The sequence below is a fragment of the Leucoraja erinacea genome, chromosome 13 (genome assembly GCF_028641065.1).
Source record: "Leucoraja erinacea ecotype New England chromosome 13, Leri_hhj_1, whole genome shotgun sequence".
Taxonomy (NCBI): domain Eukaryota; kingdom Metazoa; phylum Chordata; class Chondrichthyes; order Rajiformes; family Rajidae; genus Leucoraja; species Leucoraja erinaceus.
Window position 1 is genome coordinate 6,645,385 of NC_073389.1, and position 17,143 is coordinate 6,662,527.

At 43.3% G+C, this 17,143-nt stretch overlaps 1 protein-coding gene across 1 annotated transcript in view; it reads right to left on the reverse strand.

Annotated features, from left to right (window-relative positions):
* The window catches only part of LOC129702584 (zona pellucida-like domain-containing protein 1), a 36,871-nt gene extending 21,692 nt beyond the window's left edge, over positions 1-15,179 (reverse strand). The window contains exons 1-4 of the mRNA XM_055644371.1: positions 15,074-15,179; positions 7,166-7,386; positions 6,509-6,690; positions 6,332-6,404 (exon numbers count right to left, since the gene is read on the reverse strand). Coding sequence (XP_055500346.1) covers positions 6,332-6,404; positions 6,509-6,690; positions 7,166-7,386; positions 15,074-15,179 — 582 coding nt within the window. The remainder of the gene's footprint in view (positions 1-6,331; positions 6,405-6,508; positions 6,691-7,165; positions 7,387-15,073) is intronic.
* Positions 15,180-17,143: the final 1,964 nt, after the last annotated feature.

A 17,143-nucleotide genomic window follows, 5' to 3' on the forward strand; every position in this document is an offset into this window, starting at 1 on the left:
CTTTTTGTAAGATATGAGGTCAAGAAACACGTGTAAATGAGCGATCAAGTTAATTGAAAAGCTGAAGGAGCTCATGAAATCAGATGAAAATGCAAAGGAAGTACAATCTCATCCGGTTCAATTAAGCTCTGCAATGAAAATAGAGGAAATTACGAGTCATTGGCGAAGGTACCACTGCCTGAAAGGGAGCTTGAAAGGCAAGATCAGTGGCTTCAAGAAATGATGGAATCTTTTAATGGTTTGATACAAAATGGTTATCTGGTTATCAGGAAATTGTTAACAAACTATGCAATCTATAGTTGGAAGTGCTATAGAACAAAGTGTTGTATCCACAGAAGAAATTGGACCTGAGACAGTGTTTCAAATGTCTCAAAAAGATCGAGCCACAAATCTAATTCTTCATCATGTGCATTTTCAAGGGTCTCTTCTCCTATTGAAGCTCAAGCAGGTATGGCTGTTCTCTTGGAACGGGCTGCCGCCATGGACAAAATACACCAGCTTGAGGCACAAGAAGAGCAATTGCTAAGAGACTGAGGCACGAAAGGGGCAATTAAAAAGAGAGAACAGCTGGAACTAAAGACGGAGATGGCAGTAGCCAGTGCAAGGATCAATATACTTGAGGGCAAGGGTTCAAGAAGCAGATCGAGAGTATCTCATGGGATGAGCTATTTTATGGATGAAGCAGCTGCGAAAGGGGAACCAGCAGCTAAATTAAATCTACAGGCAGATGAATACTGGCCTGATCAAGTGCAACAAAGACCGAATGTGTTGATGGCAAACAAAGCTTACTCCCAGCAGCAGGTTGTTAGACCAAAACAAATAACTTATGAACCACCTGTTTGGGCTCATGTTGAGACCATCTAACTCAGCACTCTTTTCAGAGGCAAATATACAGACTTATAGGAGTGAGGGTGTGCAGGGGCTTGTTAGCACTGCTCCCCTGTACGGAATGATGGAAACCAACGTGATATCGGGAAATTAATAGGGAGGGCAGAATCAATCCCGTGCTACCTGCCCCATGATTGGATAGTCAGCGACTAAACCGTCTCCCTCACCTGGTTTGCCAGGTGAGGAGGGGGCTGTCGACCAAAAACAAGACCTGTCAAAGGGCGGATGAGCTTCTAGCGAGTCAATGGCCATCCGCACTTCAGTAGAGGTTGCGATCACTGTCGTACCTAGCATCATATGGAATGATGATACCAAAAATCCTATACCTCCAGCGGCGGAAGTCTGCAGGAACTGCAGGAAATGGGAATGTTGGAAATCAACATTCCCATTTCCAATGGGAATGTTGATTTCCAACGTTCCCATTGGAAATCAACACCACTAATGTTTTCAACGATGACGAATGAATGAAGAATCAGATTACTACTCTTCTAACTCAACAAAATATCTCTTCTACTTTACCTCCAAGAGACATTCCTGTTCATGATGGCGACCCTTTGCAGTATAAAAATTTCATTACGCCATTTGAGAAAGGTAATGAACAGAAGATTGCCAGTGCATACATGAGCAAGGCTTTTTCTTGGTCAGTGATAAAGGCAGAGGATGTGAAGGCATTGCTAGCGTTTTCGCTGTTTCTTAGAGGTTGGTTGCAATGCAATGGAACATCTCACCTATATGAATGTTGCTACCAATATACAAACTATCCTTCTAAAATTACCTTTCAGGCTTAGAGGCAAGTGGAGGGATAGTGCATCTCAGATACAGAAAACGCATGGATGTCAAGCTAATTTTCCTGATCTGGTGGATTTCTTGGAGTGGCCAGTGGAGATAATGTCAGATCCACTTTTTTGAGGCATTCAGGATCCTAGACCAATGGAAACTGTCAAAGGTTCAACTTTTGCTAAAACAAGAGAACGATCAGGACAGAAAGGAAACAGTTTTGCAACAACTGCATTAGCTGTAGAAACAACAGTGCAAGGAAATCTGACAACAGGTGAATTGAGAAGAGATGCGTCTACCATTAACACTCAAGGTTCTTGTTGGTTCTGTGATCACACACATTAGGGCAGTGTCGACTGTTCAAGTAGAAGGGGCATGAAGAAATGATGGACTTCTTAAAGCAGAAGGGAGTCTGCTTTGGATGTTTGAAGAAAGGACACATGAGTAGAAACTGCATGAGCCGTATGATGTGTGCAAACCAAACAGAAGAACACAAATAAGCCGGAGCATACAGAACAGAATGAGAAGCCAACTGTGAGTGATGCTGTTTCCTCATCTGGGATGTGTGCGCATACTGGAGCCGGTGATGGAACCTGCATCTTCTCCATCTTACCAGTACAGGTAAAGAGCCGTAAGGGTGACACGGTGTTGCAAACATAGGCATTTTTGAATCATGGAAGTTCAACACCTTTTGTATAGAAAGCTTGATGAGAAGGCTGAACATTACAAGACAACAGACTAGGATCCTCTTGCATACCATGAATGAAGAGAAGCCTGTGTTCACTCATCATATCTCAGTTTGGAAATATGTAGTCTGGACAAAGACGATTTTATACAACTATCTGATGTGTTCACACATAAGGCCATGCCTGTTTCTTATCTAAACATTCCCAGGCAGGAGGAGCTGAAGCAATGGCCTCACTTGAAGGATATCAAAATTCTTAAAATAGACTCTGGCATCGACTTACTCATCGGAACAAATGCTTCAAAGGTATTGGAACCTTGAGAGCTGGTCAACACCCAAGGGGATGGACCATTTGCCACGAGGACCTGACTTGGATGGGTCATCTTTGGTTCCCTGAGAAGAGACACCGAAAGCAGGGATGAAAATGGCTGCTGTCAATCGAATATCTACTGGAAACTTAGAGGAGCTACTGGTCAAGCAGTGCAATCATGACTTCAGTCAAAGAACCAGCAAGGAAGCAGAAGAAATGCCAGGTGAAGAGGTAAAGTTCTTGGATATTATGAATCACTCAGTGAAGATGATAGATGGACACTATTGCCTAGACTTACCTTTCAAACAATAAAGTATCAGTTTGCAGAAAAACATTGCAGTGCAGCGCATCCAGAACCTGAAACGCAGGTTTGACGAGAATAGGAAATTTCATGATGAATATACATCTTTCCTCAAGGAAATGACTGATAGTGGTTATGCTGACATGGTACCAGTGGACTAGCTGAATCGAAGTGATGGAGAGCTCTGGTACATCCCACACCATGGGATGTATCACTCAAGGAAAGGGACCTTGAGGATGGTCATAGATTGTGGGGCAGTCTTCAAAGGAACTTCTGCTGCAGGGTCCAGACCTTACCAACTCACTTTAATGAGTTCTCATCAGATGCAGACAAGAACAGGTTGCTTTGATGGCTGATATCAAGGCAATGTTTCATCGTCAAAGTATCAGAAAAGCATATTGACTATTTGCGATTCCTTATGGTGGCCTGAGGGTGATGCACAGCAAAATCTTGTTGAATACCGGATGAAGGTACATCTTTTTGGAGCAGTGTCATCACCAAGTTGTACAAACTTTGGCAGAGGGACGTCAAATGGCAGCACCCCTGACGTCCCTCTGCCAAATGGGAGAATTCATGCTGTCAAAGTGGATCAGCAACAGCCTTGCTGTATTGACATCCATTCCACAAGAACACAGCCAAGGAAACCAGGGATTTGGACTTGGACGAAGACAATGTGCCTATGGAAGGTGCACTGGGATTGCACTGGTGCGTAAAAGCAGATGTGTTCAAGTTCAGAATTTTGCGTACAGTACAACTTCAGACTAAGAACAACATCTTGGTAAGACCGATAACTAAGATATGCCTGCTCTAAGAAGCCAAAGAAGAAGATCGACGAATCACTAAAGAAGTTTGAATGCCAACATATAGTGCATACCTTTTGTTTTTGATAATATGTTAAGCTTTTAAAGCTCCTTTTAAAGTTTGTTTGTAATTGCTTCATTATATATGTAGAACAATTAGGGGCCGGTGTGTAGGAGCCATTCATGCTTAGGCTAGTTACTGTTAGTATATTTTATTGTTTTGTCTAGATATTTCTCGCAATATGTTTCGTATGCTTGGGGATGGGCTTTTGATACGTAGATGAACGTTACATTTAGCGTAGTCACAGGGAGTGGCTAGATCAGACTGGAGCCGGCATGGGAGAAGGAATACAGTTTTTACCGGATCAGATAGTAAGAACGGAAAGCTACAATTTGTATAAGGATAAAGAGGATCTGGTATGTTTTGCTACTTTGTCTGTATAACTATTTCAATAAAGAATCAATTAAACTGGAAAGAATGACTGGAGGATTCATTTTTGCTATCGGCAGCTTACGATCGCTCCTCCCTGCCAGTGTACTAATGGCAATGGAAAGCTGAAGCTTGGAGTAGTTTGAAATTGCCATTACAATGCCTTTCAATATTCTGTAAGTTTCAATTAGGTCCCCCCTCAACCTTCGAAACTCCAGCGAGTAGAGGCCCAGTGCTGTTTAACGCTCATCATATGCTAACCCACTCATTCCTGGAATCATTCTTGTAAACCTCCTCTGGTCTCTCTCCAGAGCCAGCACATCCTTCCTCAGATATGAGGCCCAACTTTGCTCACATTACTCCAAATGTGGACTGATCAGCACCTTATAGAAGCTCAGCATTACATCTCTCTTTTAGTATTTCAGTCGTCTTGATATAAATGCTAACATTGAATTTGTCTTCCTTACTACCAATTTGACTTGCAAATTGACTTTTGTACTTCCATTTTCTGGATTCTCTCTCCATTAAGAAAATAATCTACGTCTTTCTTCTTTGCTAAAATGCATGACTGTAATTTGCTGCACTGAATTTTATATGGCATTTCTCTGCCCACTCTCCTAACCTGCCCAAGTCCTTCTGCAGAGTCCTTGCTTCCTCTACATTTCCTGCCCCTTCACCTATCTTAGCATCATCTGCAAACTTAGCCACAAAGCCTTCAATCCCTTTATCCAAATCATTAATATACAATGTGAAGAGAAGCGGCCCCAGCCCCGAGCCTTGTGGAACTTCACTAGTCACTGGCAGCCAACCTGAAAAAGTGCCTTTTATTGCAACTCTTTGCCTTCTGCCATCCAGCCAACCCACTATCCATGCTAGTATCTTCCCTTTAATACCATGGGCTCCCTTCTTCCTTAGCAGCCCGATGTGCGGCAACTTATCAAAGACCTTCTGAAAATCTAGGTATACAACATCTGCCGCCTACTCTCTGTCTGTCCTGCTATTAAATTTCTCAAAGAACTCCAGCAGATTCATCAGGCAAGATTTTCCCTTCACAAAACCATGCTGACTTTGGCCTTTTTATCATGAACTTCTAAGTACTGCGTAACATCATGCTTTATAATTGACTCTAAAATTTACCAACCACCGAAATCAGGCTAACTGGCCTATAGTTTCTGCTCTTATGCATTGCTCCCTTCTTGTACAGCGGGGTGATATTCACAATTTTCCAATCTTCAGGAACCACTCCTAACTCTAGCAATCTTGAAATGTCACAACTGGGGTGCAGTCCATCCGGTCCAGGTGACCTATCCACCCTCAGACCTTTCAGTTTTCCTCGCACCTTCTCCTTAGTAATCGCCACTCCATTAACTTCCACCCCCTGACTCTCTAGGATTGCAGGCACACTGCTGGTGTCTTCCAGATCTATACACAGATCTCTGAATCATTTTTGCAATGTGGTGAACAAAGCTGACTTAATGAATGCTTTGATGCACAAAGTCAATAGACAATAGACAATAGGTGCAGGAATAGGCCATTCGGCCCTTCGAGCCAGCACCATAGTGTATTGGATATGATTGTGCCTGTCGTCACAGAAACAGACAATAGAAAGTCACTATGAACCATTTCACTCTGAAAATAGGCACAAAACACTGGAGTAACTCAGTAGAACAGGCAGCATATCTGGATAGAAGGAATGTGTGATGTTTTGGGAAGAATGGTCTCGATCCGAAACGTCACCCATTCCTTCTATCCAGAGGTGAAGAACTGCCTGTTCTGCCGAGTTATTGCAGCATTTTGTGTCTATTTTCGGTGTAAACCAGCATCTGCAATTCCTTCCTAAGCATTTCAATCTGCTGCACTTCCTCAGTAATGAATTAGATCGTAAATCAAATTATGGATTAAGACTAAATGGACCAAGGCAATCATAATTCTATCATTTAGGTAATGTGAGCCTTTAAAAGGTTTAAGTGTTTTTTGTCAAAAATGGGAAAAAGGATTGGAATTGGAAATGATTTGGTTGTTCTTCTCAGCATCTTGGTGCATTTCATAATTTGTAATAACATGAAGCATGGCTCAGTTGGTTATTGCTGCTACATTAACAGAATAAATCTTATCTAAAAGAAGATGTTGACAAACTTACATTGTACAGGAGTAAGCTCAAAGTACTGATAAATGTGCCATTGCTGTCTTTCACTGATATTGCTGCAGATGATCTAAAAGTAACATGTTAGAAGTACTTTAAAACTGAGCAGGAATATTGGTCAAGTATTAAACAAAAGCATGCTGAAATATTTTTCCCTTTAACATGTAAACCTACGAAGCCAGCTGGGTGTTGTTGATAAGATACTCCAGTGGATAGCTACAGCTGTACTTGTACAGCAGCCCCGGCAGGTAACTAATGATGGTTGGTGGGTCGGGAGTGTCAATATAACCTGAAATGTTCCCAAATTGCACCATCGAAATATTGCCCAAAGCATTAACTCCTTGAGAAGCAGATACCTATAAAACAAAAAAAAGACAAATGTTATAAATTTTAAGCTCAAGATACGAAGCACGTGTTCTCCTAAGGAATAGATTTCATTAAGGGGGAAGTTTAACATGAGCTAGAAGTGCTAGCTTACATGTCACTCTCTGGGGTAAAATTTGCTTTGTGTTGACGCCATGTTGTGGTTATAAAGTGGGTACGATAATTATAAATTTAGCAGTGGCTTTGTCCGTGCTCAACCCACTTATACATGCTGGTCATGGTTACATTTACCGGAAGTAGACACAAAAAGCTGGAGTAATTCAACGAGTGGGCAGCATCTCTGGAGAGAAGGAATGGGCGATGTTTTTGGTCGAGACCCTTCTTCAGACAGTGTGAATACTTAAATGGATGACAGAGTTACACTTAATAGCATCTCACTGTTAATAAACTACATTTGAAACATCAGTTTATGACATTTTATATTTGAAAAAGTGGAGTTAATCTTACCACTAAGTTATTTCCACAGACTTCTAATGTACTGAGGCTGATGGTAAAAACGACAACTGTTGGAAAAGTACTGTTATTAATAAAACCCCTGCAATGTGTGTGGCCATGTCTTCCATTTAATGCTAAATCTGTTTCTGAATAGCCAGAGAACAGGACTGGACAAAAATTAATCTTGATTGTGACGGTCTGCACTCCACAAAAGACAAGGATATCCTTTTCACCTGTTGGAAGAAACATTCAATTAATTCAAATATTTGCCATTCAAAGAAGTTCAGTTTAAACATGACTGTTTCCTTTTATTAAAGTTTACTTTCATTTTGTTGACATTGACGAGACACACAAAGAACATATATAAATGCATCCCTTGGTGATAAAATTCAAAAGATTTCAAATCTATTATGTGGATGTGAAAGAATGGTAAATGGAATAGTAACCCTCAACAACTTCTCTTTTGACTACTCTCTCTTCAAGTTAAAGCTGTAGCCATGGTCACTCGAATGGGCGCCAGATATGTCTGCCTTTTTGTTGGTTATGTCGAACAGTCCTTGTTCCAAACATACAATGGCATCAAACCCCAACTCTTTCATATCTCTACATCGACGACTGCATCAGACTGCCTCCTGAATCCGTGCAAAACTTGGTGATTTCATTAACTTTACCACTAACTTCCATCCTGCTCTCAAATTCACTTGGACCATTTCTGACACCTCTTTCTCCTTTCTTGATCTCTCTGTCTCCATCTCAGGGAATAGACTATAAACTGACCTACTACGAATCCACAGACTCCCACAGTTATCTGTATTACACCTCTACCCATCCTGCTTCTTGCAAAGACGCTATCACCTACTCTCAATTTTGCTATCTCCATACCTATCTCCATACCTGCTTTCAAGATAAGGCGTTCCATTCTAGGACATTTGAGATGTCCTTTCTCTTTGGTAAACTTGCTCTCCTCCCTGCTGTCATAGATGGATCTCTCACCTGCATCTCCTCTATGTCCTCCATGTCTTGCCATTTTCATGGAGTTATGGACTTACATCCCAAAATCTCTCTGTACATCAATGCTGTTAAGAATCATGCCATTCATTGTATTTTTTCTCCTTACATTCGATCTCCCAAAGTACACTTTGTGTACACACTCACACTTGCTTGGATTAAACTCCATCTGCCATATCTCCCCCCATTACTGTAACTGATCTATATCACGTTGTATACTTTGACAGCCTGTTTGGATTTTACTTCGGAGTCACGTGAGTGACTACGTGAAGAACCCACCAGGACGCATGCTTGTCATATCGCTTCACGCATTGCGAAACGACAGGCGGGGTGGAGCGTTCCCCCGCAGCAGTAAATTTGAAACCGCGACCGACAGGTAAGTGAATTACTCTGCGGTCATTTTTTGTTTCCCGTGCTGTTTTTTACAGAGGGAAACTGGACAAAAATAGTCCACAAGGGCTGCGTCTAAAGCTGGCTGGGGAGGACCGCGGAGTTGCAGGCAGCCAGCAGCAGCTGAAGGCACCAGCATCACCATGAATGGGATCAGCTGTGCCCGACTTAGCACCCGCGCCGGCCAGATCAACACCACAGCCGGGCGGGAAGGCTACACAGATCAGAGCCGTTGACCCTGACAAGTTGAAACGGCAAGCGGGGGGAGCATTCCCCTGCAGCGGCAAGTTTTTAAAACCAAGACCGACAGGTAAGGGAATTACTGCGGTCGTATTTGTTTCCCGTGTCTGTTTCTTACAGGGGGAAAATATGGACAAGAGCCCACAAGGGCTGCATTGGCTGGGGAAACCGCGGAGTTGCGGGCAGCCAGCAGCAGCTAAAGGCACCAGCATCACCATGAGCGGGGGGAGCATTCCCCTGCAGTGGCAAGTTTTTTAAAACCAAGACCGACAGGTAAGGGAATTACTGCGGTCATGCTTTGTTTCCCGTGCTGTTTTTCACAGGGGAAACTATGGACAGGAGTCCACGAGGGCTGCACTGGCTGGGAAGAACTACGGAGTTGCGGACAGCCAGCAGCGGCTGACGGCACCAGATCTCTGTTATTGGGATCAGCTGTGCCCGACTTGGCTGACGTCGAACTGCAAAGACATGCCGCGGGGACCAGCGTTACTGGGGCCAAATGGAGCGGCTTATGGAGTACATGCTCCACTGTGACAGACTCTGGGAGATGGATTCTAGTCACAATGGGTATATAATACACCCATGGCAGCACCTTATCAGGGCCGCACAGTGCATCTCCCTCGACAGAGGGGAGTACTGGGAGCCAATTCTGGGTTGGCTCTGAAGAGGGGTTTTGCTGAAGGAAGAAATCAGTGTGCAGGGGGTGCAAGAACAAGGAAACCTCCTGGAAAAGGAGTCCGAGTTTGTACATCTAAAAACAACTACAGGAACATGGCTGTAATAGACACTACTGCCAAAAATTTGGCACCGGAAAATGGGTATCCCTCAAAAATTTCCCACAGTGAACAGATACATCTGAAAACACATTGGAACTGGAGTCAGAAGGCAGGATGTTTAGCTAAGACGCTGTGGCATTATTCTGCAATACGGAGTATGAGATTAATAGTCTCAGGAGAACGCCATCCGCCCATCTTTAAACCCTAAATTTGCAGAGCTGTGCAGACCTGGAGGGATTAAACCACCAATATTACTACTTGGGGGCAACCTGTCAAAACAGGTAAAAGAGCTCAATAAGGAGGCCAATACTCTGGGGCTCAAAGGCGGCAACAGGCAGGATCTCCTACACACGACAACAGCACCTCCACGCACCCACCAGCAGGAAGACACACAGATGCTGGTGAAAGCTCAAAGGCCGGGCTACAGGACAGAGGTCTTTTAGGCCTGGCCCAGACTGGCCTTCGTGGAAGACGTGCAACCCCAAATCCCAAATCCAAAATCTGATGCCACAACCTCTATGGTGACTGCAAGGAAGAAAACAAACTTTCCACTGGTCACCATGGACGTAGGGGGGTCTGGTCTCTTCCAAAAAACAGGAGGTGTAAATAACACAAATTGGTGTGTAGATTACATTTTCTTGGGAGGCATGGAGTGCAATAACTACTAACACTTATTTTCTACCTAGTGTTCAGGAATATACAATTGAATTTGTGCACAAAATTTCCCAGTTCAGCATGTACCGAACTGAACGTTCGTGCCTTCACGATAAGAAAAACTGGAAGCGCATGCTGAACTGGAGAGGCTAGATGCTAGGGAATCATGGGGAAATCCCAACACGACTCTTTGGAATTCGTGTCAATATCTTTACGAAAAACAAAAAGATGTGGTTACCAATCATTCAGGTCTGACAAACCTGAATACATTGTGCAGTAAATTCATTCGAAATTGGAAACCTTTGTTACTGCCAAACAATTGATTCCATAGGCAACTTTATGGATTGCATCCATTAAAAGATGCTTATTATACGGTGCCTATGCGGAAGGATTATAGACATTATTAATTCTAAGCTAGCACCTTCCACCACTAAGGACTACTTGGGGTTCACCTTTGACTTAGTCTACATGTGGGTAACTTATCAAAGGAAGGTACAGACTTAACTGAGGTCAACAACCTCATTGACATCAGTAAACCACCTATTCAACTGGTAGCAAGGGTAATTGGCAATACTGTGGCCTTTCCAGCCACACTGTTTGACCTTTGTATTACCAATAATTACAAGGACAAAGATATAAGCACTTAAAATCAATACTGGTCATGTGTAGAGACCAATGAGGCTACCAATCTAAGCAATCACGGAATTACAATGATAGGGGAAATATTGGGCATTGTTCAAACCCTATCATTGTCAGCAACCATTCAGTGGTGCTACAAACTGATCCCAGTGTTCATGGTTGGCGTGTTACTAACTCCATCTCTAGTTGTGGATATAGATGGGATGCACAAGAAGCATCATTGCTTCAGATACATGTCATAATCTACTTGGAAATGTTGGGTGCGTTCTATGGACTAAAATCATACTGTTCAGAAATGCATCACATGCATGTTAGACTACAAATTGATAACACCACCATGGTGACATATACTAACTACATGGGTGGAATCAAATCGGTATCATGTGATAATCCGGCTAACACAATTTGGCAATGGTGTATTCAGAAAAACATTTGAATATCAGCTAGTTATCTACCAGGTAACCTCAAATTTAGTGGCAGACACCAGGTCATGCAAATTCATGACAAACATCGAATGGATGTTGGACCGCAAAGTGTTTGCTGATATTGTAGCATGATATGAAACACCAGAGATTGATCTATTGCATCTCGGCTTAATCACCAGTTGCCTATCTGTGTTTCTTGGGAATCAGACTGGGGCATCAGCGATGGATGCCTTCTCGCTGCATTGGGGGGGGGGGGGGGGGGGGGGGGGGGGGGGAATTCTTTCTATGCATTCCCTCCTTTCTGCCTCATCAGTCGGGTATTATGCAAAATACAACTAAACACGGCTCTCCGTTCCGAAATAACCAGATTGTTGGTTCATCCCGTAACGGGAGGGAAAATCATCCCTACCATAATAGGACAAATGTGTTAGTCAGCAGAATCTTAAGTAACCATTTCCGGACGTGGGACTAACGAACCGAACAATGAACATATACAACGGCTCACAGGCAGTTCACGAAGAAACTATATCGGGTCCACATCAGGAAATGGGAAATATTGTTCTAGGAACAACATCACCACTGTACGACGAACATAACTCTGTTCTGAAATTCCTGGCTAGCCTCCACTATGATGAGGGGCTCAGTTCAGTGCCACAAACTGCGCCAGTAGTGCCTTTTCAGCATTCTGGGGCAAGGATCAGAGCGTCACTCTGTCGGGTCTCACCCCCTGGTGACTAAACTCATGAGGGGAATTTTTAATATTATCCCCAAGGACTAGTTTTCCTTATATGGTATATGAGTATAGTCCAACATTACTGAGGATTTGGTCACCAGCTACAGCTCTGTCCCTGCATAGATTTGCACATGACATGGTCATGCTTATGGCATTGGTCTCAGCACACAGAATTCAGTCTTTACATAAATCAAGGCTGGATAGTAACACCTCTTCTACGAGTAAAATAACTTTTTACATCCACGAATGAGTTTAACAGAACAGACCGGGATCGTCAGGCCTCATATAGAGTTCAGTGCATACCCAATAGATGATTCCCTATGCATTATGAGACATTTGTTCTTATACATAGAGAACTCTAAACAGCACAGAGACAATGAGATGTGACATTGCAGAATCAAAATTAGATCTGTATCATGATTACCCCATAAGACAGGGGCTATAATTGTTGTTAATAGTTCATCATGGAATTTCAATGTCGGATTCATGTTTGAATACGTTAACACTATTTCCTCCCTTAGTCAATTAAGGCAGTTGTGAGGCATGGACTTGTTTCCACGGCATGAAATCACAGAGCTTTGAAATCTTCACGTAGTCACTCACGTGACTCTGAAGTAAAATAGTAAGATTAAACGAGAACTTACCAGTTCGAAGTTTGATTGTTATTTTATGAGGAGTAACGTTGAGGGATTACGTGCCCTCCGCTCCCACCCTCGATCATAAAGTTCAACTGGTATCCTTTTTTCTCTAATCTTACTATGTTCAGGTCATTACTGTTATCTGTGATTTCACACCGCTGCTTTGAAGAATGACATGCATGCGTCCTGGCCGGTTCTTCACGTAATCCCTCAACGTTACTCCTCATAAAATAACGATCAAACTTCGAACTGGTAAATTCTTGTTTAATCTTACCATTTTCCTTCATATTATCTGCCAGACCTATCTACTGCCCTCTTTTTGCCCTCCTGATTTCCTTCATAAATATGCTCCTCAGTTCCTGAAACTCCTCGAAGGATACATTTGATTCCAGCTGCCTGTACCTGTCCCATGCTAACTTATTTTTCCTGGCCAGAGCCTCGGTTTCTCTAATCTTTTAAGCTTGCTTTCTCCTGTCTGCCTTTCCCTTCACTCTTATCAGATCATGCATGCCCTGAACTATTGTCATTACACTCTTAAAAACAATTCACTTTCTAGACGGGACTCGACCTGAAACGTCACCCATTCCTTCTCGCCAGAAATGCTGCCTGTCCCGCTAAGTTACTCCAGCATTTTGTATCCACTTTCTGGATGTTCCTTTTTAAGGAACCCCAATTAAAGTGATCAAGTTCCTATCTAATACCATCAAAGTTGCCCTCGCCCCAATTCAGAATTTTAACCTGTGAACCCATCCTGCTTTTTGCATATCCATTTTCAAACTAATAGAACTGTGGTTATGGGTCCCTTAAGGGCAAGAAGGTCATGTCATAAAGAATAGGAGTAGAATTAGGTCATTCGACCCATCAAGTCTACTTCGCCATTCAATCCTGGCTGATCTATCTTTCCTTCCTAACCCCATTCTCCTGCCTTCTCCCCATAACCTTTGACACCTGTACTAATCAAGAATCTACTGTATCTATCTATCTATCTCCGCCTTAAAAATATCCACTGACTTGACCTCCACAGCCTTCTGTGGCAAAGAATTCCACAGATTCACCACCCTCTGACGATATTTCTCATCTCCTTCCTAAAAGAACATCTTTCAATTCTGAGGCTATGACCTCTAGTCCTAGACTCTCCCACTCATGGAAACATCCTCTCCATATCTACTCTATCCAAGCCTTTCATTATTCTGTATGTTTCAATGAGGTCCCCCCTCATTCTTCTAAACTCCAGATAGTGTGACTGTGGTCACCCACAGCCACCTCAATCACCAGCTCTTCTCAATTTCCTAAGAGTAGGTCAAGCTTTGCCCTCTCTCTTTTAGGGTCCCTTGCATGTTGTTTCAGACATGTATGTACACTCGGGGAGGATTGTTGAATGACAACACCATACACCTCTGCACATCGACGGAGCTGATGTGGAAAGGGTCAGCAGCATGAAGTTCCTAGGACTACACCTGTCTGATGACCTGACGTCCACGGCCAACACCACAGCTCTGGTCAAGAGAGCCCAGCAGCGACTTCACCCCCTCCGAAGACTACGGAAAGCAGGCCTCCCCACCACACACCTACGGACTTTTTACAGGGGGACTGTTGAGAGCACACTGACATACGGCATCACTTCCTGGTTCGGGAGCTGCAAGGCGTACGAACGTCACCAACTGGACAGGATAGTGAAGACCGCAAGCAGGATTATTGGTGCTCCACTCCCCTTCCTGCTGGACATATACAAGAAGAGATGCATCAACAGAGCCATCTCCATCATCAAAGACCCTTACCACCCATCGCATGACTTTTTCACCATCCTCCCATCTGGGAAGAGGTACAGGAGCATCAGCTGCAAAACCAGCAGGATGCTCCTCAGCTTCTTCCCACAGGCTATAAGACTGTTAAATGAACTTTCCCCCCTGCCAAGTATCGCGCACAAACACCCCGCTGCCAGTCGGAACGGCTGTTGAATGTTATTGAGTGTTATTAGAGGGTTAAATTGTTCATGACATGTATTTTAACTTTAATTGCTATTTATTTTGTAACGAAAACTGAATGGACACTGGTCGAGAAACGTTTTTTTTGTTTCCTCCGAGTATGCGAATACTCAGGAAATGACAATAAAGATTTACAATTACAATTACATTGCAAATTTCTAGGCACTCATCACCCTCTGCATAAAAACTTGCCCCGCACATCTCCATTGCATTTAGCCGCTCTCACCTGAAAACCATGCCCTCTAGTATTTGATTTTCTATCCTGGGATTTTTTTTTGACTGTATATCCTATCTATTCCTTCTATCAGGTCTCACCGCAACCTCCGGTGCTCCAAGCCTGTCTCTGAGAACAGTATTTTCACATCAAAGCCAAACACTTTGGAATCACGTTGACATTAATAGCAGGAAATGTTACGTTTATGTATATCTTACCAGGGAACCTGCTGTGCAGATTAGCATCACAATTGTAGCCATTGAACTGCGTGTCCACTGAACCTATTCTTATGGCCATGAGCAGCAGGATGCAGAGCTGTTCCATTGCAAGGTTGCTTGAAAGAAATAGACAAAACATTCAAATGTCACCGAAACTTACAGCGGAAAAAAATGTTCTGCTAATGTGGCATGCTCTCTGTTTGATTTTTGTGAATTAAAACAAGAAGAATTGTTACTCACTAGTTTGTAGTGAGTTTTTCCTCAAGGTGTTTCCAAACCTGACGTAAGTTGTCATCCAAGGCTAACCACTTCACCATTGGTTATTGTGTTACTTCATGGCACCAACTAGAGTCATTTTCTTAGTTTGCACTAAACTGAACTTTGCAGATACAAAACTCTCTTGAATGCCAGTATCATATCTGCCAAAACCACCACCCTGGCAGCATGTTCCAGGCACTCATCACCCGCTGTATAAAAAACTTGCCCCGCACATCTCCATAAAATGTTGCCATTCTCACCTTAAACCCATGCCCTCTAGTATTTGATATTTCCATCCTGGGAATTTTTGTTCGACTGCCAATCCTATCTATTCCTTCTCTCAGGTCTCACCCCAGCCTCCAGTGCTCCAAGCCTGCCTGACTTCTCCCTGTACCTAATACCTGTGGGTCAGATAAAGAGTGAAGAGGTGGAGTGAAATGTAAAGCTAGAGGGAGAGATATGGGTGGAAGCGGACAGGAAGGAGGTGAGAGAGAGGAGATAAAAGGCAAATGAGGGACTTGGGGATCACAGATGAATGTCCAAAGGAGAGGAAAAGATAACGGAGGAGGGGTGAGAACTAATGGGAGAAATGGGTGGGTGAACAGGAAGGACAGAGGGGGCATGAGCATATTAGTTGAAATTGGATAATTCAATGTTCACACCATTGGGCTGCAAGCTACCCAATCGGAATATGAGGTGCTGTTCCACCATCCTGGCAATGGGGGAAGGCCAAGTACAGATGGTCGCTATGAGAATGGGAAGGGGAGTTAGCAACCAGCAGACCTAGGCAGACCGAGCGCAAGTATTAAGGGAAACGGTCCTCTAGCCTCTAGGGTACATCTTGCGCCTACAGCCTTCTTATTAATTGAACCTAAGCTGAATTATTTATCGGGCCAGTAGTGCAGCACTTAGTAGTGGATCAAAATAAAATATGAGAGAGCTTTGCAAAGTGAAGCAGTTTCTAGGTTTTGCCATTACAGCTGTTGTACTGCCTAAGCTATATCACCCAGGAGACAAAAGTGGGTTATTACAGTTGGATACTCACATTAACAATCTGCCTACATGCTGTTCTCTGCACAAGAACCTGCAAACACACACTCAGTGGCAGCTGATAATCGCCCTGTCCTCAATGGCATTAGAAGACAATATACTGCCGATGTCAAAGATAGACACAAAATGCTGGAGTAACACAGCGGGGCGGGCAACGTCTCTGGAGAGAAGGAATGGGTAATGTTTCGGGTTCAGAACCTTCTCGACCCGAAACATCAGCCATTCCTTCTCTTCAGAGATGCTGCCTGTCCTGCTGAGTCACTCCAGCATTTTGTGTCTATCTTTGGTGTAATCGAGCATCTGCAGTCCCTTCCTACACATACTGCTGATGTCAGCTCATTTGAATTAGGCAGTACAAATGTAATCACAGATACCGTATTCAATCATCGAAAATATAGATTTAATATGGCATGGACCAACAGCAAGATCGGAGAATACAGTAAACCCTTGTTTTAATGGACCTCTGTATAACGGATTTTAGTTATAGCGAGTTGCAGACCAAGTTTGTTGTTTCACGGAATGACCACTAGGTGGATGGAGCGAATAGAAACACTGAGTCTGTGCCAACCAGCGATTACCGACACACTCGTTCAATCCTACACACCAGAGACAGTTCACAGTGTTTAGTTTAGTTTAGAGATACAGCGTGGAAACAGGCCCTTCGGTCCACCGCGTCTACGCCGACCTGCGAGCCCCGTACACTAACACTAGCCTACACAAACTAGAGACAATTTACAATTTTACCAAGCCAATTAATCTACC